Below are 24168 nucleotides of genomic sequence, written 5' to 3' on the forward strand. Positions count from 1 at the left end.
TCTATGCTGGGGAAAAAAGTAAATAAAAATAACAGAGGCCAAAATGCTGAGCAATGGTAAAAGTTATTAGTCTATATATTCCTTTATGATTTACAGTAATGATATTTTCCTCATTACTATGCAACAGTAATAGATTAAATAAATTGCAGATGAAAAGAACCTATTAAATCATTGTGTCTAATGCATGCAAAGGAGGGCAGATTTCCATAGACAAAGGAAAAAAGAAGAAAGAAAAATATAAAAATAGATACTCTATCAACATCTACCAAAGTTCATTCAGCATTAAGGCCACAGACATCAAATAGAGGTATTAGTGTCAGTAGTGAGGAAGAGGAGACACAAAGTACCCGTATTAATACACAGTTCTGTGCTGTATTTTCAAACATCTACTACATTTGTCTGGAGCTTTCCTAAATCAAAACTACTCTGTTTATACTCACGTAGAAAATGTAATCTGAGTTTCAATGCATTTTTAATTTCATTCAATCTTGCATTTGTTCAACCAAAAACAATTCAAAGAGGACCAAGGCTATCAGCCTCACAGTGAGCAAGTGAGGCACCTCACTAGGGAGTTCTTGAATCTGCCATAAAAATCAACAGTGTGCATCTAATAGTTTTGTTTTCATTTGAGCACTGAAAAGTGAATCATCACAGCAACTATTCTTCAGGGCCTCTTTGGTTTCCAGATTAAACATGTAATGTGACCTGTCATCTTGCCACATCCTCTGCATTTCCATTTTAAATAATCATAAATAAGAAAACCTTGCTACTCTTTGGCATGACACAGCTACTTGATTCAGCTGAACTTCAAAGTCTTAGAAATTGCACTCATTCCTTGTTCAGAATCCTGGTTCCTCTCAAAGGCTTTCAGCTGAAAGATTCTTTATTGTATTCAAATCTTGTCCCATATGGGTTGTTTTGGTTACTCAGTTTATGAAGAGTCTTAGAAATTGAATTGGGTCCACAGCAGAAAACACCAACAGTTTTCCTAGTGAGAGAGAGGAAGAAAATGGAAAATCAGGTGGAAAATTAAGCAGAACATAACAAGAAGGATGTATCGGAAGCATGTTTAAAGTATTAACAAAGTTCATTTCTTGCTGCTTTGCATACTGAATTAATTTCCCAATTATTTCAAAATGTAAATGATCACCATGACGATATTTTATGTATTGCATGCTTTCCCTGCTAGAATTCAGAATAATTCAAAGAATGTAAGTATGAGCACAGATTTGCTTATTATCAGACAGAAAGTGAGCAGTCTGCCCTTAGCCTTTCCATTATATGCAGAAACGAAATCAAGAGCAGCTGTGGATAGATGTCCATCCACACTGGGTCATGTCAATCTTCTCTTATTAGATGTTTTATATGCATTTTTCTAAAGATCCCATGAATTGTCATGGGCAGTGATGAGTAAAAGAAGAAAAGCTATTACCAATTTGAAAGGATAATTCTAAGTAACTAATTTATATCCCCATTGAAACAAAAGCATATTAATCTGTATACATTTTCTTTTTTATTTATGCACTGTAATAACTGCACCAAATGCCAAGCAGTTTTTATTGTTTGCTAACATAAAATTTTAGTAGATAAATTATACATATCCCTAACAAATTGACTAAATAAATCCCAGGAAATGACTGGTATTTCACATCGATCTTCCTCCGAAGTTTTTTATTTGCATTGAATTCTTCCTATGATACCAAAGTGATTAACAATTCATATCATATCTTGGATAAATATAGTATGTCCTCATTATCTTATCTGAGAATAAATGGTGCTGAAAAAACCCAGTAAATCCATTTAAATGGGTACCAAGATTTTATAATACTTAAAAAAATGGCTTTACTGAAATTTTGCACCTTGAAAAGTGAAACAAAGAACTACAAAAATAGAACTTTTACTTGCAGCCATGAAGGAGTAGCAGGGACTAGATTTACCCTCATGCATCGAAAAACTAGGGGAAAAACCCAATACATGGAATAAATATATTCAGGTACTGGACAGTAGGTAAAAGAGAAAAAAACAAGGTGAGAAAACCAGTTGCTGGCAACTGTCTCTGCTTATGGCCTGGAAGCAATTTACAGGCTGCAGCACTGAGAAACTCAAGCCAAGACTGAGGGTCTCACTGAGTTGACGAGACAAAGAATGGAATTCATGGAGGACAAAGTTGCTAGAATTTGTGGAAGGGAAGAGAGATTCACAGCAGGAAGCTCTATCCTCAAGTCTTTGGCTGAGTACTGATGTGCTCGTGTGTGAGGGAAACTACATGAATCTGGATAAAGAACGAGCAGGGAGCAGTAAGGCAAACAATTCCGAGTTGACACAAGGTTGTGAATAATTCATATTCCCACAAGCCAGAACGGAAAGATCTACATATCATATGTGGGCAATGGGTAGTGTTCTAGAAAGTTATCACCTTACTTGCAAGAGGCAGGGTGGATGTTGGTAAAATTAGCCTTAGACTGAAGGTGCTCTGGATCTATACCCAGAAGGATCAAACCAAACCCAAGTCACAAAACTGCATGCCAGAAACAAGTTCAACAGTATTGAAAAGATCAAAATATGGCTTTTAACATCTAAACTTCACACTGTACAGTACTCAATAAGAAATCACCAATAATTTTACAAACCAAAACTAGGAGTGTTATGGGCTGAATTACGTCCCCTCAAAATTCGTTATGTGGAAAAAATCAAACCCCCGGTACTTCAGAATATAGCTGTATTTGGAGATAAAAGCTTTAAAGATGTGATTAAGTTAAAATAAGGCTTTAGAGTGGATCCTACTCCAATCTCACTAATGTCTTCGTAAGAGAAAATTGGATACACAAAGAGACATGAGGGAATGCACATGCTCAGAGAAAAAGACCCTATGAAAAGGCAATAAGAAGGTGGTAATCTGCAAGGCAAGGAGCGAGGTCTCAGAGGAAATAAACCCTGCTGGCATCTTGATATTAGTCTTCCAGTCTCTAGGGCTTTGAAAAAATAATCCACTCAGTCTGTGGGATTTTGTTATGGAAGCAAGTCCTAGCCAACTAATAAAGATCAGTCAACAGAAACAGGCCCAGAATGGCAAAAATGATGGACTTATCAGACATTTCATTGAAACAGAGATGAGAACCATGTTTCATTATATTCAAAGGTAAGCATCACCATGACGAGAAGAGAAATAGAAGATTTCTTAAAGGCCTAAGTGGAAATTCTAGTGTTTAATGGAATATTTAAAATCATAAATATTCTGATGGGTTAACAGAAAAATAGGCACTGCAAAAGAAAAAATAATTAACCTTAAAGACCTGGCACTACAATCTACCCAAATGGACGACACAGAAAATAAAAATTAGGAAAAAAGATGAACACAGCTCAGTGACCTGTGGCACAATATCAACTAGTCTAATAGAAATGTAATTGTAGTCCCAACATGAGAGAAGACAAAGGGAAAAAGAAAAAAAAATTAAGAAATAGTTGCCAATTCTTTTTTCCAAATCTGATGAAAACAAATACATAGATCCAAGGATCTAATGAACCCCAAGGAGAATACACACAAAGAAAACCACGTAAGTCAACTTATAATAAAACTGAAAACCAGTGACAAAGAGAAAAACATAAAAACAGCCAGAGGGGGCAAAAAGACACATTATAAATAATAAACAGAAGATGAAAGATGGAGTTCTTGTCAAAAACTATGCATGTCAGGAGGCAATGAAGTGACATCTTCAAAGTGCTGAAAGACAAGAGAAAATCCAACTATTCCATACCAAGCAAATTCTACACTAAACACAAATAACTTTCAAAACTAGGATGGACTATAAGCTTTTCAAATGAAAGAGGAGAGAATTCATCACTAGCAAACCGGCACTATCAAGTATATTAAAGGAAAGTCTTCAGGAAGGAGGATGAAATCAGATGGAAAGTTGAATCTACCCAGAGGAATGAAAAGCACAAAAATGGTAAATGTGTGAATAAATGTAGTGTGTATTTTGCCTAATTTTTAATCTCTTTGGAATATAATTGATGCTAAAAGAAATTTAAAAACACTGCATCATGGACTTTATAGTATATGGAAGAGAAAGATGAGTAAGAACAACAGCCAAAGAGATGCACAGGGAATGGAAGTACAGAAGGTGGTATAATATTATTTGGAGTACACTGTGATAAGCTAATGATGTACACTCTAAACCGAGAACAATGTTCCTCTGATTTTAGCTTCATCAGAATTACTTGAGGGACTTCACAGACCATACACCAGTTGGCCCACAGACCTAGAGCTTCTGATAACAGAGATCTTGGATAGGGCTCAAGAATTTGCTTTTCTAACAAGTTCCAGGTGATGCTGGTCCAAGGAATGCAGTTTGGGAACCAATGCCTTAAAGAAATCACCAAAAGCAAACAGACAAACAGAGAATTATGGCTAATATGACAATATAGGAGGAAAAAATGGAATCATAAATGTACTCAAACCAAAAGAAGGTAGATGAAGAAAGAAAAAGAACAAATGAGATAAATAGAAAGCAAAAGTAAACTGCTAGATTTAAACCCAATCAAAGGGAGCCAAGAATACACAATGAGAAAAAGACCATCTCTTCAATAAATGGTGCTGGGAAAACTGGATATTTACATGCATAAGAATGAAAATGGACCCCTATTTTACACCACTCACAAAAATTAACTTGGAAAGAATTAAAGACTTAAATGTAAGTTCTTAAACCATCAAACTCCTAAAAGAAATCAGAGGGGAAAAAACCTCCTTGACATGTCTTGGGGTTAATTTCATGGATATGACACCAGAAGTACAAGCAATAAAGCAGAGATAAATGTGGAACTGTATCAAATTAAAAAGCTTCTGTACAGCACAAGAAATCAACATCAACAAAATGAAAAGACAGCCTATGGAATGGGAAAAAATATTTGCAAACTACATATCTGATAAGAGGCTAGTATCCAAAATATATAAGAAATACATACAACAAAATTGCAAAAGAAGACAAGAAAAAAGAAGAAAAGAAATAATAAAATAATAATAATTGAATTAAAAAATAGGCAAACCCTGAATAGAAGTTCAGGCTACTTTCAAAATAGCCAAAAGGCACATGACAAGGTGCTCAGCATCACTAATCTTCAGGGAAATGCAAACCAAAACCACAATGGGATATCATCTCACACCTGCTAGGAAGGCTATTATTAAAAAGACAATGTCCACAATAGCCAAACTATGGAAAGAGTCAAGATGTCCATCGACAGATGAATGGATAAAGAAGATGTGGTATATATACACAATGGAATATTATGCAGCCATCAAAAGGAATGAGATCTTGCCATTTGCAACGACGTGGATGGAACTGGAGGGTGTTATGCTGAGTGAAATAAGTCAATCAGAGAAAGAGTTGTATCATATGACCTCACTGATATGAGGAATTCTTAATCTCAGGAGACAAACTGAGTGTTGCTGGAGTGGTGGGGGTGGGAGGGATGGGGTGTCTGGGTGATAGACATTGGGTAGGGTATGTGCTATGGTGAGTGCTGTGAATTGTACAAGACTGTTGAATCACAGATCTGTACTTCTGAAACAAATAATGCAATATATGTTCAGAAAAAAAAAGAAGAAGATCGCAGGAGTGGAAGAATGAAGGGGAGTAAGTCGGAGGAGGAGACAAACCATGAGAGACTATGGACTTGAAAAACAACCTGAGGGTTCTAGAGGGGATGGCGGTGGTGGGATGTGTTAGCCTGGTGATGGGTATTAAGGAGGGCACGTTCTGCGTGGAGCACTGGGTGTTACGCACAAACAATGAAGCATGGAACACTACATCAAGAACTAATGATGTAATGTATGGTGATTAACATAACAATAAAAAATTAAAAAAAAGACAAAGAGGCAAATGTTGGCAAGGATGTGGAGAAAGGGGAACCCTTGTGCACTACCGTGGAAATGTAAACTGGTGCAGCCACTATGGATAACAGTACGGAGGTTTCTCAAAAAATTATAAATAGAAGTACCATATGATCCAGCAGTCCTTGTTCTAGGTATATATCCAAAGGAAATGAAATCATTATCTCAAAAAATATCTGTATCTCCATGTTAATTGCAGCTTTATTTCCAATAGCCAAGACATAGAAACAACTTCAGTGTCCATCAATGGATAAATGGTTAAAGAAATCATGATGTGATATACAGATCTATTTATATGTTAATTATTTATATCACACACAAACAGCAGTATTATTCAGCCATAAAAAAGAAGGAACTCCTGCCATTTAGAACAACATGATTGGAACTCGAGGGCACCGTGCTGATACAAATCAAAGAAAGACAAATAGTCTATGATCTTGCCTATATATAGACTCTAAAAAAAACCCCAAAACCCAAACTCATTGAAACAGAGAGCAGACTGGTGGTTACCAGGGCCAGATGGGAGAGGTAGGGAATGGGTGAAGGTTGACAAAGAATTATAAATTCTATAAGAAGAATAAGTTCTGGGATGCAATGTACAGCATGGTGACTATTGTTAACAATACTGTGTTGTATATTTGAAAGGTGCTAAGAGAGTAGATCTTAAAAGTTTTCTTCATGTACACACACACACACAAATTGTAATTATGTGATGTGATGGCTGTGTTGATTAATCTTCTTGTGGTAGTCATTCTGCGATATATATATATATATATATATCAAATCATTACATTGTACATATTAGATTTACACAGTATTATGTGTTAATTATATCTTAGTAAAGCTGGAAAAAATCCAACAATATTTTTGCTCCATAAAATAATAAAATGTAATATATTTTATAATGAATAAATATAATAAAATGCAATAATAATATGTAATGGAATAGTTTAAACACTACAACTAAATCCTCCAAACTACAAAACTCCACTATACATGAAAGAAAAACTAATAGGACTGTAAAGATATATAAATCTAGAATTACAGTTGATTATTTCAACACTCTTCTCTCTGTAATTGACAGAACAAAGAGAAAATCAGTAAGCGTATTGAAGACCTGAATACCACTCTCAAGCAATTGGAACAAATTGGTATTTATAGTGTGCTCTATCCCCAAACAATGGAATACAAATTCTTTTCAAGTGCGTGTGGAACATTCATCAAGACAGACCACATTCTGGGCAGTAAAATGATCTCAAATAAATTTTAAAGGATTGAAATCACAAAGAGTATATTTTCTCAACAGAACCCAAGTGAACTAGAAATCAAAACCAAAAATATATATGTAGAATCCCCACGTTTGAAAATTAAACAAAAGAGAAGAAATCACATGGAAAATTTAAAAATATCTTGAAGTGCATAAAAATAAAAACGTACCAACATTTGTGTGATGTAGCTAAAGTGTTGAGAGAGGAATTTATAGATTGAACACTTTTATTAGAAAAGAACAAGGGTCTGAATCAATGATATAAGGTTCTACCTTAAGAGACTAGGAAAAGAAAACTTAATTAGAAGAAAATAAAAAAGAAGTGTGAAAATAAATTATACTTAATAAAATTTAGATTACTATTAAAACCAGATCTAGACACGCTAGGTTACTTAAATTGAATAAAACTGAACCATTCAGTTTATATCACCAAAACCCAAAGACAAACAAAAAACATAATGTGGTTTTCATGAAAATGAGAAAGCAGTGAGTCATGTTGTCTGTATTCATTCTCTGTCAACACTACATTACAATAAGATACCATTACTTTCTTCACAGGGCAATTATAAAGTTAGCTTTTCAATTTTTACAGACTTCCCAAAGGCTTCTCTTAAATATGCCACAACAAAATTATTATTTTTAAAGCACCCATATATCATATATATATATTTACATTTTGTATTACATTTGTTAACTAATTTAACAAATTAGATTTCTGTGTAATTTGAGGAGTTCCCCAATGTTACTTTCACTAACAATGAGATCCTCTAACTTTTTCAAGATCTATACTTAGTCTCTGCAATCCATTTGTACTAAATTTGCATTAGGTTGCTGCAGTCCAACAATCATCCAGAGATTTTCTACAAAAACTTTGCTGATATGGGTAGAGATAGATGCTAAAGCAGAGAATGTTGTTTGGAGTCAGATGTTGGGAACTAGTTCCATAAATGTTCAATATATTTGTGTATATTTTCCTATTATACCAATCTTTGTTTTTCCATGCAGATTTTTAAGTGTGGGATCTCATAATAATAACAGCTTATTCATTCCTTGTAATACAGACCCAGAAGGTTTGAGTGACTTGACCCAGGGACACAGATCAAATGTTAGACAGCAAATCTAGGTATTCTTAATCTGTATTGTTTTTAAAACACCATGAGGCAGGAGAATGTAGATATGGTCTCAGACATTTCACTCCAATCCCAGAGTAATAGTTCTCTACTCCAAAGGCGACATAAAATTATTCCTTTATTTCTCTCTTGAATAATGCATAAATTCGACTAATTTATGATATGATATATATTTTTATTACAAATATAGGAAAATGGACTGTGGTTCTGATAATAAAAAAAGATTTCCTATCATCTTATTAAATACTGAATGGCTTATTTAGCTATTCAGTATTTAGCAAATACTGAATTAGCTATTCAGTATTTAGCAAATACTGAATGGCTAATATCTAAATATTAATATTTAGAATATCTTTTATGTTTTTGAAAAATTAGTTGTTGACACTTTTAGTATATTAGAGTTAACATTCTGTTGCAATATGTATAGTGAACATGATGGTTTCTTGCAACATCTCACTGTCCCCAAGAGGGGCATGGTAACATCAAATTGCTACTCTTTCTACTTGTGACCATGCTTTGTAGTAAATAAAGTACATTGAACTTTACAGTCAGAAGATAGGATTCATGTCTGAATTCTGACTCATTAACCATAGCTTGAGATAAATCATTATCTTTTCAGGTCCTAGCTTCTTCACTTGTAAAATAATGACGAAAGCAGGTGACTTCAAAAGCTCCTTCACCTTCCTTGATCATGCCATTACATAATTCATTTTCTGAATTTAAAAAAGGCACATAAGGAAGGAACCACCTCATACATATGTGTAAAGTAAATTGAGGATAAATTGATTCACCCTTTTGGTTTTGATAGGACAGTATCTAAATGTGCATACTCTCTGAGCCAGCAATTCCATTTCAAGGATCCTAACCTACTGCAATATTCCCACAAGAGCATGAGAAAGTATGTGCAAAGAGAATTACCATAGCATTATTTGTAACAGTAAAGGACTGGAGGTAACCTAAATATCCATAAGTAGGGTAGCAATGATCATGTTATCCATATTCTAGAATACTGTGAGGTAGAATTACATGGAAATTATCCATGAACAATATATGAGTGTATCTGAAAAAGATTACATTGAAGAATTCTATATTATAAATTCGTTTAACTTCATTTAAAAATTAAGGTTCATAATTTTAGTGTATAGATTTTAAATGTATATATGCATACATATACATGCACATATATATGAATATATACTTTTATAAGTATGTATGTGTGTCTCTATATATTCTTTCAGTAATTTATGTACTTGAGGTTAACCAGAATCTTATATCTAAAATAAGGACTTCTGTCTAAATAGCACCTTTTTTTCTAGTTAGTGAACCCTTAAGATGTTGATCCATTCTTTTCCTAAATATGCCACGTGAAAATTTTTTAAAAATAATGCATTTTAAGTGCCTGTCCAGAGCAAATACACAAAGTGAAAGTGTTGTACAAAATGTCAACAGTAGATGGTGCACACTTGTTCTTTTTAAACCAGCTTTGCTGTTTGAAGAAAATGAACGACCAACCAAATTAACGTACAGTCTATCTAAGTCATGAACAGTTTAACAAATGAGAATTCTTAAGAAGTAACCAAAGAAATCAATAATCCCAATCTAATTTCTTATAAGTGATCCTCTACTGATGTAGAGATTGGTTTCAGAATTGAGCAAAGACAATAGCAACAACAACAGAATTCCAAAGTTTTCATTAGTACACTATAAAAATTAATGGAAGAATGCTTGTCAGAAGTCAGCTGAATGTCATTAAAGAGAAAGGAGTCTATGGTACATTGAGAGACCCAGGTGAGTATGACAAGATTATCATGTCTAAGGTAGAGGATACTGGAGAAAGATGGGAGAATATAACCAAAATTGGGGTGACTTTAATTCTATAGTTCACCTTTAACTATGGCCCTAGTTATTACAAAGGACCTCTGCTTCCAAAATAATGCTTTCCTTTTCAACCCAAAACTACTTCATTGAGAGAAGGGAAATGCAGAAGTGGTTTCAAACATAACTACAACCTGACTTTCATGGGTAGCTATATTCCTTTTTAAAATTTGCTCCTGGGGCTCCATGCAATAATTCCTAAAACAAAATTTCTGAAGATGGAGTCAAGGACCATGATGAATCAGTGGGTCTTTCAATAAATCATAGTCATCCATGAATTCATGAATTGAAGCTTTTTTAAAACTCTTCAATGAGCTGCCTCATTCATTTATAAATATCCTTCTTATAATTATAAAAATGTAGTTTTTAAATTATGAATTGACCAACCATATACTAATAATTATCATGATAAATCAACCTAGAAGAGCCACAGGGCCAAAGGAAATTTTAAAAACTTAAATATTCAATTTATCTACATTCTTACTGCAGAAGTATGTTTACTTAAGCAACAAAAATATGATTAGTTCAAATGTGAAAAAACACATTGAATTTTGATAAATTCTACAGGTTGAAAAGGACAGAAATACAGTTCAAGTAGAAAAATAATGTAAAATTTCCAACTGCTAATGAAAGCTTGTTTGTATATCTTTCCAATATATGAGATTGGTATCAAAAACTGGTATTTCAATTCCAGTAGACATGTTTAAAGAGTTACACTAATTTTAAAATGTCAACATATGCAATATGTTAGAAATTAGAGCTTTGCAACTATTTAAACTTTTGATGAAACTATTTCAATGCCAAATTTAAAATGCCTGAGTGGGTATATGGTTTTCAAATTGCTTTTAGAATTCTTGTAGACCATTGCCCTGAACTACAAGTTTACAGGAGACAAAGGGGTTGGCTAGTCTGTGCCCTAAGGCAAATGCTCTCCTTCCACAGTCATCTCTTCAGAGCACAGACACATATTCCCTAATGCTAAGATTCTTCAGAGAATTATAGCTCCAAGAAAAAATAAATTATGTTTGGAAATAATCCTGTTTTAGAGACAGCATATAATAACTAAGGGTTTTTAAAAATTTATTCATTTTCATGAGAAGTTCAAAAATCTGATTTTTAAGTGCATTCATTGTTAGAACTGCTGGTAGAGCTCCCTTATTTGCCAATGAATTTTGAAGTTTTTCCAATGATCACCTGATACATGATATCAGAATGAATACCCATTTTTACATGGGTCTACACAAATTTGAAAGTAGGTAGGAGGGTTTCATTCATAAATACTTTAATAGACTATTTCTAAGCCAAATTCTATTTATTTGGCATTTCAGATATGTGAGGTGGTCCCTGCCTTGACTCCTCCTATGCTAGTGATAATTGAGTGTTCAAGCAACTTTGTAATTTGTAAACCCATTACCTAATTCACCTTTAAAAACTACATGTAATGACTTGAGAATATTTTAATTTGATCATTAGCCACATGGCAAATTTCCTGAGCAATAATACTTACCCTCTGTTACATTTTGCTATTTCATCAAACAGAAGTTTCCACCGAGGCCGTCCAATAAAAAGTCTTGAATTCAGTGCTTGATATTTTTCTCCAATTATCTTCTGCCAAAAAGAAAGCACTATATTTCATATGACACAGAGTTGGATGAACAACCTATTTTTCTAACATCATTTCTACTGGTGCTGTGGCTTCCTACCAAATTGCTGTGGTATCAAGAATACAAGTATCAAATGGCAAGCTATTAAGTACAGTCATTTCGAAGCATCATTTCCTTCCTCTTTTCCTTTAAAATCCATTATTTTCTTGAATGCCATTGTTATAAATGGCTGATTTTCCTTCAGTTGGTTGCTTTGTTTTTAACAACTGCAATATTAAAGCATGCATTTTAATTGCCTACTCTCAAAACGGCGGCAGCACATAAATTTATTGAAGTGTTTTGGCACTGCAAATACTGTCTTCATATTTGGCTCATTATATGAGTAAAATACTACAAATTGTCATCATAAATTTGGGGAAGTGATCCTAGACAAGACAGCCCGAGCCAGAAGAGCTCCAGATCTTGGGTCTGTCAACAAATAACTTCTAATGGGCTGGTGTTTGCAATGAACAGAAGATGAGATCTGGATCGTCAATGAAGGGCCCGAGTGAGGTGAGAGGAGAGGGGAAAGTGTCTGAGTCACAGGCGGAAAAACTGAGAACCAATGCCACATATGCTCCACACCTTCATCACATCCATACCATGAGGAATAATGATACTGACTTGCTTCGTGCGAATAGTAAAATGAAATATTTTTTTTTACATATCAAGTGGAGCAGAAATCTGATAGAAAAAGTAGGGTTAGGTTAGTTTTGAAGTAACTGACAAGCATTCGTATTTTGTATCCAAAGTGTTATAAAAAATGTATAATGGAAAATACTAAAATAAAACTCATGAAAGCATCCATGCCTGGATTTACACACCCACGTAGCCTTCAGTGTCATCGGTAAACATCAGTTTCTTCATCTATAACATGGGAATAGCACTATCATCTACCTGTTGGATCTGTTAGAATTACACAATATAATATGAAGTGCTTAACACAGTGTCTAGCGCAGCAAATAAATAATGTGTGATGGCTATTACTACATTTTTAGTTTCCTGTGGAGAGAAGAAATAAGCTTAACTACGTATGATCTTATCTTGTCTCTCCACATAAGAACTCCCCTCGACGAACACAATCATGAGACTGTTCGCTTCTGGTCCGATCTCTAGAGGTAAAGAATTTGAGACAACAGTGAAAAGGAGAGAGATGAACTCAAAGGTCTGTACCAGCTTCCTGTGAGGAGGACAAATGAAAGGCATAACACAGTTGGCTTCCAGGACAAGCCATGGGTTTTCTGGACACACTCTAAAAGAGGCCTTCCTCTGGGAAACTTCTCTTCAAACCACCTGCAGAAATTTTCCTCCAGCACAGCCCCGATAGAAAATCTTCTATTATCAAGAGGCTTGTTTAATTTATAAAAACATCCAACCACATACCTGTATCCCATCTGTTTGACTGAGGTACAGCTGGATGTTGACATAGTCAGGTCTGTTTTCTTGCCAAAACTGAGAGGACATAAAAGTAAACAGACGTGAGCATTCTCTCTGTAGACTGAGACTTTCTCCTCTTCTAACATATGTGATTCCACAATTTAAGATGTATCTGGTCTAATCACAGTCAACATTTACAAGCAATACACATGCCAGATTCTAGCATTAAGAATCCGTCCTCCTTGTACAATTAGTGTAAGCAGCAGCAGTAGTAGTAATAAGGAAATAGTAGATGTGTGGTAGTAGTAAGAGAATAATTCTGTTATTTTTACAGATACAGAATCAAGCATGCTAAATACTACACTGATATTCCCCTAAATCCTTCCATTTATCTCTTATTTTATTCCCTGAGTCCCTAAATTATAGCCAAGAGTTCACTCATAAAGAACATGATTTTCTTAAAAAACAGTAACACACAAATAGTGATATATAATATGCATGCTAGGAATCAACGAAATGAAAACAAACAAGACAAAAACAAAAGGCTCTGTTCCTGTTCCTTGCCTTCCTCCTACTCAGCACTGGTTTTCCTTGTACAAAACTGTGTGAGGCAGGAAGTATACCTGCCAAAGAAAAAATAGTCTGGAAAAGATCTCAAACATTTCAATACCTTGAAAAGAAAAATATCATCTGAAGGAAAATAAACCCAACAAAGAGGGTAAAAGTGTTGTTGTCCTTGTATGCTTCCTTTTGCCTTCTTCATTTTCATTCAAAAATGAACCTACTAATAATTGACCTGACTCTGACTGAGTCCAGAAATCTATTCTTTTAAAAATATTTTTGCACCTGAAACTAATGTTACACTGTAAGTTAACTAACTGGAATTTAAATAAAAACTTAAATGAAAAAAATATTTAAAAAATTAAAAAATATTTTAAAAACATAGAAATACGATTTGAAATATTTAAAAATTTTTAAATAATTATTAAAATAATTTTTTATTCTTAAAAGTATTCTTCTTAGGGCCGACTTTCACCACCCTGAAATAAGAAGCTGAAAGATAAGGACCAGGCACCAAAAGCGGAAGAAGAAAAGGAGAGTAATACAAGAGCATGGTGGGCTCCTTGGAGGACAGGTGTGGATATGAGTGTCTGAGGTGACAGAACTGGCACTTCTTCAAAAGCCACACCATTTCTTTTTTTTTTTTTAAAGATTTTATTTATTTATTTGACAGAGAGACAGAGAGAGAGAGAGAGCACAAGCAGGGAGAGCAGCAGGCAGAGGAAGAAGCAGGCTCCCTGCTGAACAAGGAGCCCAATGCAGGGCTCAATCCCAGGACCCTGGGATCATGACCTGAGCCAAAGGCAGATGCTTCACTGACTGAGCCACCCAGGTGTCCCAGTCAAACCATTTCTTGAGCGTAAATCGGCATAGTGGGTTTGCTTGAGATGGTAAGGTTTTGCTGGACTTTATTGCAGCAAGAGGATCAACTGATTTAAAGTACTGTTTCTATATAGTATAATGATGTTTACAGCAGCATTATCTAAAATAGCCAAATTACATAAACAGCCCAAGTGTCCATTGACTGATGAATAAAGATGTGAGATACACACACACACACACACACACACACAATGAATATCACTCAGCCATCAGAAAGAATGAAAGCTTGCCATTTGCAGTGACATGGATGGAGCTAGAGAGTATAATGCCAAGTGAAATAAGTCAGAGAAAGACAAATACCATATGATTTCACTCATATGTGGAATTTAAGAAACAAAACAAATGAGCAAAGGGGAAAAAAGAGAGAGAGAAAGACCAACTAAGACTCTTAGCTTCAGGGAATATGCTAATGGATACCAGAGGGGAGGTGGGCACTGGGATGGGTGAAATAGGGGATGGGGATGAAGGAATGCACTTGTGATGAGCACTGGGTGATGTATGGAAGTATTGAGTCACTAAATTGTACACCAGAAACTAATATTACATTGTATGTTAACTAACTGGAATTTAAATAAAAACTGAAAAATAAAGTAAAATAAAATAAAAACTTAAAAATGACATATTGGGACTCAAAGTAGAAGTTTCAGGAATGCAAATAAAGTCACATTGCAAATGGGGGGCCGTGATTAAGGAGGGTTTCATCAGCCCTCTGAGATGCCTTACAATGAACGGTAAGAGCACCTGGCAGGTAACTGACTTGTTTCTATTGCCAACACTATCTGGCCCTGAGACTTCTAAGGAATTACTGACTCATCTAGGCCTGTTTTTTCATCAGGACAGTGACAGATAGAGTTGAATGTCATCATCCCTCAGGTCTCTTTTCAGATCTAAAATGATACATTTTCTGACAGGTGGAAACTCTGAATATAAAATCCCAATAAAAACATATTTTACTTTAAGAGTGATGTGATGATTCTCAGCTCCATAATATTCTTAAAATATAATCATTAATTATATCCCATTAAATAGCTGCCTCAAGTTATATCCAAATGCTAAATTCATTTTTAGGCCCTTTCTGAATTGAATCAGGGTTTATAAATTTTAATTGTGAAGAAATAGAAACTTCTGGATGCCACTAAAGCACCTCACAAAACACAAGGCTTGTGTTGAGTCTTGTCTTAAATGTCTACCAGGATGCTGTTCTGAGATCAGTCCTATGACTCCTGCATCGATAACTGTGTTTGGTGCCCACGGCCCCAAGTAAGAACTATGCAAATTTGGATAATGTTTTTAATGATTTTGATGTCTCCACTTTAACTTACCCGTCACTGAAGACAATAATATCTAATAAAGGCACAGTATTCTCCAAATAAAGGAACAGTGAAAAAATAGACATGTGGATCAACACAATCTTGCAAATAGATTACGATTGTAGGATCATGCACAAATATCATGTTTTTCACTTTTATGTCTCCTGCCTGTATTCGTCCTTATTTTTCTCACAAATAAAAAATAACAGGATGTGAGTCTTGGAAGGAATTTTACAGATCACTAATAGGAATCATAGCAATCATTTATTAAATGCCTTCAAAATGATAGATACTTTAGGTATGTTAAAGCTAAGTCTCACATCAGGTTTCAAGTGCTGTTAGCCTCCTTTACAAATTGAAAGCATAAATTGGGTTTATGGAGGTTAAGTGATTTACCCAAGGACTTGCGGTTCATATGAGGTAGAATCACTGTTCCACCGTAAATGACAGACCCCAAATGCCTGATGGAGCCCTGATCCTCCATTTTGATTTTACTAATATGACTTATAGAGGTGAAGTGACTTGAGGCAAGTCATGTCATTAGATATTGGCAGAGCTGGTACCAGATCACCTGACACCTGGCCCTGCACTCTTCCATCACCAGATTGGGCAATCTGGCCAAGAAAATCCACCTAAGATCCATTTTTATCATCACTGAAGATAGTCTGACACCAAGACAAGTGACTAGGGCAACTAAGATAGGTTTGTCCTAGGCATTCTAGAATGATGTGAAAGAACTCACAGTTGGAACAAGATTGAAAGACTGCATTTTCATCTGGTTTTCAAAAACACTTTCAGCTACTCTTACACAGACTCTATGTAAATACCCTATGCTCTATTGCTATTGATTTCTCTCTCTCTCTCTCTTTCTTGCTCTCTCTCTCTCTCACACACACACACACACACACACACACACACACACACCAAACTTGGTAACACAGTTGCGAACACATCATCCTCAGAGACACAACTGAAGGACCTGTGTTCATCCCTCTGTTGCGAAAAATCAAAACATAGATGCAGAGGTGTGTGTAGAAGATAATCATCACTGTATTGTTTACACTAGTTTTAAGCTTTTATGTTATTTACTCCATGGAATCCTAAGGGTAAAGCAGATCCATCAAAAAAACTTGAAATGGAAAGAAAACATAAAACTTAAGATTCAACTCCTTTGAGGGTCCAGTAATTTAACATTCTTTTCTTTCCTTTATTCCTTTCCTTCCCCCACTCCTTGCCTTATAAAGCATCTGTTATTCAAATGTGCCTGTCCATATCTTGGATCATTTTACTTAAAAAAAATGTACAGGTTCTATATATCAGTTCAAGAAAGATTAAAAATTAGAAAAATAAAGGTAGAATTAGGAAATCCCAAAAGCAATACAACTGGTCACCAATCACAAAAGAGAGATTCAATCTCACTAGCATTTAGGAGAAAAGAGAATGAGATCTCACTGTTTAAGACATTGGTAGAAATTTAAAAGATTGATAATATAACATTTTAGAATAAATGTCTCTCATACTTTTTGGTGGAAATGTAAATTGTTTTTTTAAAAGATTTTATTTATTTATTGAGAGACAGAGAGAGAGAGCACAAACAGGGGGAGCAGCAGGCAGAGAGAGAGGGAGAAGCAGGCTCCCCACTGAACAAAGAGCCCGATGCAGGGCTCAATCCCAGTACCCTGGAATCATAACCTGAGCTGAAGGCAGACGCTTAACCAACTGAGCCACGCAGGCACCCCTATCTTCCCCACTTAGGATGTAAATCACATGAGATCAAGAAATTGCTTTTAATTTTGTTCTCCAATGTAGCTCCAGGTCCTAGAATAGTTTGTGATTCATAGTAGGCAATGAGTGATTATTTGATGAGTGACAGAATGACAGACTGAATAAATGGATCTGAATAAAAAGACATGTATGATATTCATTGCAGTGTTCTTTTAAGATTTTATTTATTTATTTATTTAGAGTGCATGAGCAGGGGGAGGGGCAGAGGGAGACGGGGAGAGAGAATCTCCAGGAGACTCCACACTCAGCATGGAGTCTCATGTGGGGCTCGATCCCAGGGCCCTGAGATCATGACCTGAGCTGAAATCAAGAGTTGGGTGCTTAACTGACTGAGCCACCCAGGGGCCCCATCATTATAGTGTTCTTTGTAATAAAAAGTAAATATCCATTATTAAGGGATGGCTAAATAGAGTACTAAGTACATCCATATGACAAAATATCTATAGCACTAAAAAGAATGAGGCAACTCTATATATACTATTATTAAAAATGTTCAAGACATAGTGTTAAGTTTAAAATAAGTAATTCCTGAGGCGGAGCAAGATTGCAGAGGAGTAGGAGACCTGGATTTCGTCTGGTCTCAGGAATTCAGCTGAATGGGGATCAAACCATTCTGAACACCTACGAACTCAACAGGAGATCGAAGAAGAGAGTAGCAACAACTCTCTGAACAGAGAAGCGACCACTTACTGGAAGGTAGGACATGCGGAGAAGTGAATCCAAGGCGATATTCAAGAGGATAGATGGTGGGGGAGGGGGCCTCCACCGCTTCTGGCAAGTGATAGAGCCACGGAGCACAAAATCGGAACTTTTAGAAGTTGGCTCCGCTGAGGGACTTCGCTCCAGTGGCTAAGCGGGAGGTGGAACCCTTGCAGGACAGTGTGGTCTCAGGACCCTCGGGGTCACAGAAAGACCGGGGGTGCCTGAGGACGGCAGAGCTCCCGGGTATTGGAGCAGGGAAGCCGGCTGCAGAGACGGAGCTGAGGCACGGGCTCTCAGCTCGGCGTGGCCATAAACTGTGATCCGTGGGCCACTCGGACCACCGCTCCTCCAGCAGGGACCCAACAAGCAGCAGAGCTGGGGAGACTCCCCTTCCTCCCCTGGGAGGAGCGGTGCAGGAGTGCACCGCAGGGATCTGCTGGGTTTGGAGACTCCACACAGGGTCGGGTGCCAGAGATAGAAACGCTCGGTCACAGGCCAAGTGAGCACGGAGTGCGGATGGAGACCCGAGAGACGGGAGGGATTGATTGCTTTTCTCTGGGGGCGCACTGAGGAGCGGGGCCCTGAGTTCTCGGCTCCTCCGGGCACAGATTGGGAGGCCACCATTTTCACTCTCATCCTCCAAAGCTGTACCAAGAGCTTGCAGGGAACAAAAGCTCCCAAGCGCAAACCCGAGCAGATTGCTTAGCCCAGACTCACAAGGACAGGGCAATTCCGCCTCCAGCAAAGATATTTGGGAACCAAATCAACAGGCCCCTCCCCTAGAAGATCAGCACGAACAGCCAGCAAGCCAAGACCAAGTTTACCGATCAAGGAGAACGGGAGAACTCAGGCGGTAGGGGAATACTGCACATAGAATTCATGGCTTTTTTACCATGATTCATTAGTTTTTTAAAGTTAATTTTTTAACTGTTTTTTTTTAATTTTTCTTTTTCCCTTTTCAACCAACATCTTATCATTCCCTTTTTTTAAAAAAAAAATTATTTTCCATTTTTAGAGTCATATTCTATTCCTTCATAATAGTTACCCTTATTTTTGGCATATATATATATAAGTTGTTCTCTCTTTAAAATTTTGAGATACAGTTTCCTCTAACAGATCAAAATATACCCTAAATCTCTAGTGGATGGCTTTGTTCTAGTCTCCTGCCTGATCACAATCTCTCCCCCCCATTTTTTTAAATCTTCTTCTTTCTTTTTTTTAAACAACTTCTTATCAATTCCTTTTATAAAATCTTTTATAATTTTCATCTTTACAGTCATCTTCCATCCCTTCATTGTATCAACCCTTATTTTGTACATATATAAGTCTTCCTTTCTTTACAATTTTAGGAGGCATTATCTTCTAACAGACCAAATACACCAAGAATCTAGTGTGTGGCACTGATCTATGCACTAGCCTGATCATATTTGATCATATTCTGTTTTTTTTGTTTTGTTTTGTTCTGTTTTTGTTTGTTTTTATCTTTATCTTTTTCTTTTTCTTTTTTTTTCCTCTTTCTTTTTTCTTTCTTTCCCTTTCTTTTCCCCTGGCTTCAGGCCTTTTCTGATTTGTTTAGAGTATATTTTCTAGGGACGTTGTTAACCTGCTAGCATTTTGTTCTCTCATTCATGTATTCACCTCTGGACAAAATGACAAGAGGAAAAAAATCACCTCAGCAAAAAGAAAAAGAGGCAGTAGCGTCTGACAGAGACCTACTCAATACGGACATTAGTATGATGTCGGACCTAGAGTTCAGAATAATGATTTTAAAGATACTAGCTGGGCTTGATAAAAGCATGTAAGTTATTAGAGACACCCTTCCTGGAGAAATAAAAGAACTAAAATCTAACCAAATCGAAATCAAAAAGGCTATTAATGAGGTGCAATCAAAAATGGGGGCACTAACTACTAGGATAAATGAGGCAGAAGAGAGAATTAGCAATATAGAAGACTGAATGATGGAAAATAAAGAAGCTGAGAAAGAGATAAACAACTACTGGATCAAGAGGGCAGAATTCGAGAGATAAGCGATATCATAAGAAGAAACAACATTAGAATAAATGGGATCCAAGAAGAAGAAAGAGAGAGGGGCAGAAGGTATACTGGAGCAAATAATAGCAGAGAACTTCCCTAATGTGGGGAAGGAAAGAGGCATCAAAATCCAGGAGGCACAGAGAACCCCTCTCAAAATCAATAAAAATAGGTCAACACCCTGACATCTAATAGTAAAATTTACGAGTCTCAGAGACAAAGAGAAAATCTTGAAAGCTGCTCGGGAGAAGAGATATGTAACCTATAAAGGTAGAAATATTAGATTGGCAACAGACCTATCCACAGAGACCTGGCAGGACAGAAAGGACTGGCATGATATTTTCAGAGCACTAAACGAGAAAAATATGCAGCCAAGAATACTATACCCAGCTAGGCTCTCAGTGAAAATTGAAGGAGAGATAAAAAGGTTCCAGGACAAACAAAAACTAAAGGAATTTGCAAACATGAAACCAGCCCTACAAGAAATATTGAAAGGGGTCCTCTAAGCAAAGAGAGAACTTAAAGCAGCATAGCCCAGAAAGAAACACAGACAATATACAGTAACAGTCACCTTCCAGGCAATACAATGGCACTAAATTCATATCTTTCAATACTTACCCTGAATGTAAATGGGCTAAATGCCCCAATCAAAAGACACAGGCTATCAGATTGGATTAAAAAACAAGACCCATCGATATGCTGTCTGCAAGAAACTCATTTTAGACCCAAAGACACCCCCAGACTGAAAGTGAGGGTGTGGAAAACAATTTACCATGCTAATGGACACCAAAAGAAAGCTGGGGTGGCAATCCTTATATCAGACAAATTAGATTTTAAACAAAGACGGTAAGAAGAGATGAGAAAGGACACTATATCGTACTTAAAGGGTCTATCCACCAAGAAGATCTAACAATTGTAAATATCTATGCCCCTAACATGGGAGCAGCCCATTATATAAGGCAATTAACAAAAGCAAAGAAACACATTGACAACAATACAATAATATGGGGGACGTTAACACCCCCCTGAGTGAAATGGAAAGATGATCTAAGCAAATGATCAACAAGGAAATAAAGACTTTAAATGACAGCCTGGACCAAATGGACTTCACAGACATATTCAAAACATTCCATCCCAAAGCAACGGAATACACATTCTTCTCGAGCGCCCATGGAACATTCTCCAGAATTGATCACATCCTAGGTCACAAATCAGGTCTCAACCTGTATCAAAAGACTAGGATTATTCCCTGCATGTTTTCACACCACAATGCTTTGAAACTAGAACTCAATCACAAGAGGAAAGTTGGAAAGAACTCAAATATATGGAGGCCAAAGAGCATCTTACTAAAGAATGAATGGATCAACAGGGAAATTAAAGAAGAACTAAAAACATTCACGGGAACCAATGAAAATGAAAACACAACAGTTCAAAATCTTTGGGAAACAGCAAAGGCAGTCCTAAGAGGAAAGTATATAGCAATACAAGCCTTTCTCAAGAAACAAGAAAGGTCTCAAATACACAACCTAACCCTACACCTAAAGGAGCTAGAGAAAAAACAGCAAATAGAGCATAAACCCAGCCGGAGAAGAGAAATAATAAAGATCAGAGCAGAAATCAATGAAATAGAAGCCGAAAGAACAGTAGAACAGATCAACAAAACTAGGAACCGGTTCTTTGAAAGAATTAACAAGATTGATAAAGCCCTGGCCAGACTTATCAAAAAGAGAAAAAGAAATGACCCAAATCAAAAACATCATGAAAGAAAGAGGAGAGATCACAACCAACACCAAAGAAATACAAAAATTATAAGAACATATTATAAGCAACTGTACGCCAGCAAATTAGATAACCTGGAAGAAATGGATGCATTCCTAGAGATGTATCAATTACCAAAATTGAACAAGGAAGAAATAGAAAACCTGAATAGACCTATAACCACTAAGGAAATGGAAGCAGTCATCAAAAATCTCCCAAGAAACAAAAGCCCAGGGCCAGATGGTTTCCCAGGGGAATTCTACCAAACATTGAAAGAAGAATTAATACCTATTCTCCTGAAACTGTTCCAAAAAATAAAAATGGAAGGAAAACTTCTAAACTCATTTTATGAGGCCAGCATTACCTTGATCCCCAAACCAGACAAAGACCCCATCAAAAGAGAATTACAGACCAATATCCTTGATGAATATGGATGCAAAAATTCTCACCAAAATACTAGCCAATATGGTCCAACAGTACCTTAAAAGGATTATTCACCATGACCAAATGGGATTTATCCCTGGGCTGCAAGGTTGGTTCAACATCCACAAATCAATCAACGTGATACAATACATTAACAAAAGAAAGAACAAGAATCACATGATCCTCTCAATAGATGCAGAAAAAGCATTTGCCAGGTACAGCATCCTTTCTTGATCAAAACTCCTCAGAGAATAGGGATAGAGGGTACATACCTCAATATCATAAAAGCCATCTATGAAAAACCTACAGCGAATATCATTCTCAATGGGGAAAAGCTGAGAGCTTTTCCCCTAAGGTCAGGAATGCGGCAGGGATGTCCACTCTCACCACTGCTATTCAACATAGTATTAGAAGTCCTAGCCACAGCAATCAGACAACAAAAAGAAATCAAAGGCATCCAAATCGGCAAAGAGGAAGTCAAACTCTCACTCTTTGCAGATGATATGATACTTTATGTGGAAAACCCAAAAGACTCCACCCCAAAACTGCTAGAACTCATACAGGAATTCAGTCAAGTAGCAGGCTATAAAATCAATGCACAGAAATCAGTGGCATTCCTATACACCAACAACAAGACAGAAGAGAGACCAATTAAGGAGTCGATCCCATTCACAATTGCACCCAAAAGCATAAGATACCTAGGAATAAATTTAACCAAAGAGGCAAAGGATCTGTACTCAGAAAACTATAAAATACTCACGAAATAAATTGAAGAAGACACAAAGAAATGGAAAAAGGTTCCATGCTCATGGATTGGAAGAACAAAGATTGTGAAGATGTCAATGCTACCTAGAGCCATCTACACATTCAATGCCATCCCCATCAAAATACCAACCACTTTTTTTAAAGAAATGAAACAAATAATCCTAAAATTTGTATGGAACCAGAAGAGACCCCTAATAGCCAGAGGAATGTTGAAAAAGAAAAGCAAAGCTGGAGGCATCACAATTCCGGACTTCCATGTCTATTACAAAGCTGTCATCATTAAGACAGTATGGTACTGGCACAAAAACAGACACAAAGATCAATGGAACAGTATAGAGAGCCCAGAAATGGACCCTCAACTCTATGGTCAACTCATCTTTGACAAAGCAGGAAAGAATGTCCAATGGAAAAAAGACAGCCTCTTCAACAAATGGTGTTGGGAAAATTGGACACCCACATGCGGAAGAATGAAACTGGACCATTTCCTTACACCACACACAAAAATAGACTCCAAATCGTTGAAAGACCTAAACGGGAGACAGGAGTCCATCAAAATCCTAAAGGAGAACACAGGCAGCAACCTCTTCGACCTCAGCTGCAGCAACTTCTTCCTAGGAACATCGCCAAAGGCAAGGGAAGCGAGAGCAAAAATGAACTCCTGGGACCTCATCAATATAAAAAGCTTTTGCATAGCAAAAGAAACAGTCCACAAAACCAAAAGACAACCGACAGAATGGGAGAAAATATTTGCAAATGACATATCAGATAAAGG

General features: G+C 36.4%; 1 protein-coding gene across 2 annotated transcripts in view; it reads right to left on the bottom strand.

The window, feature by feature from the left end:
- Window positions 1–867: 867 nt before the first annotated feature.
- The window catches only part of NOX4 (NADPH oxidase 4), a 179082-nt gene continuing 155781 nt past the window's right edge, over window positions 868–24168 (bottom strand). For both annotated transcript variants that reach the window (XM_028091716.2, XM_028091715.2), the window contains 3 exons: window positions 13186–13254; window positions 11667–11767; window positions 868–988 (listed from right to left, as the gene is read on the bottom strand). In XM_028091716.2, coding sequence (XP_027947517.2) covers window positions 868–988; window positions 11667–11767; window positions 13186–13254 — 291 coding nt within the window. The remainder of the gene's footprint in view (window positions 989–11666; window positions 11768–13185; window positions 13255–24168) is intronic.

Source organism: Eumetopias jubatus, unplaced genomic scaffold, assembly GCF_037043125.1.
Source record: "Eumetopias jubatus isolate StellerSeaLion01/CBP00866 unplaced genomic scaffold, mEumJub1_p1.0 scaffold_13, whole genome shotgun sequence".
Classification (NCBI taxonomy): domain Eukaryota; kingdom Metazoa; phylum Chordata; class Mammalia; order Carnivora; family Otariidae; genus Eumetopias; species Eumetopias jubatus.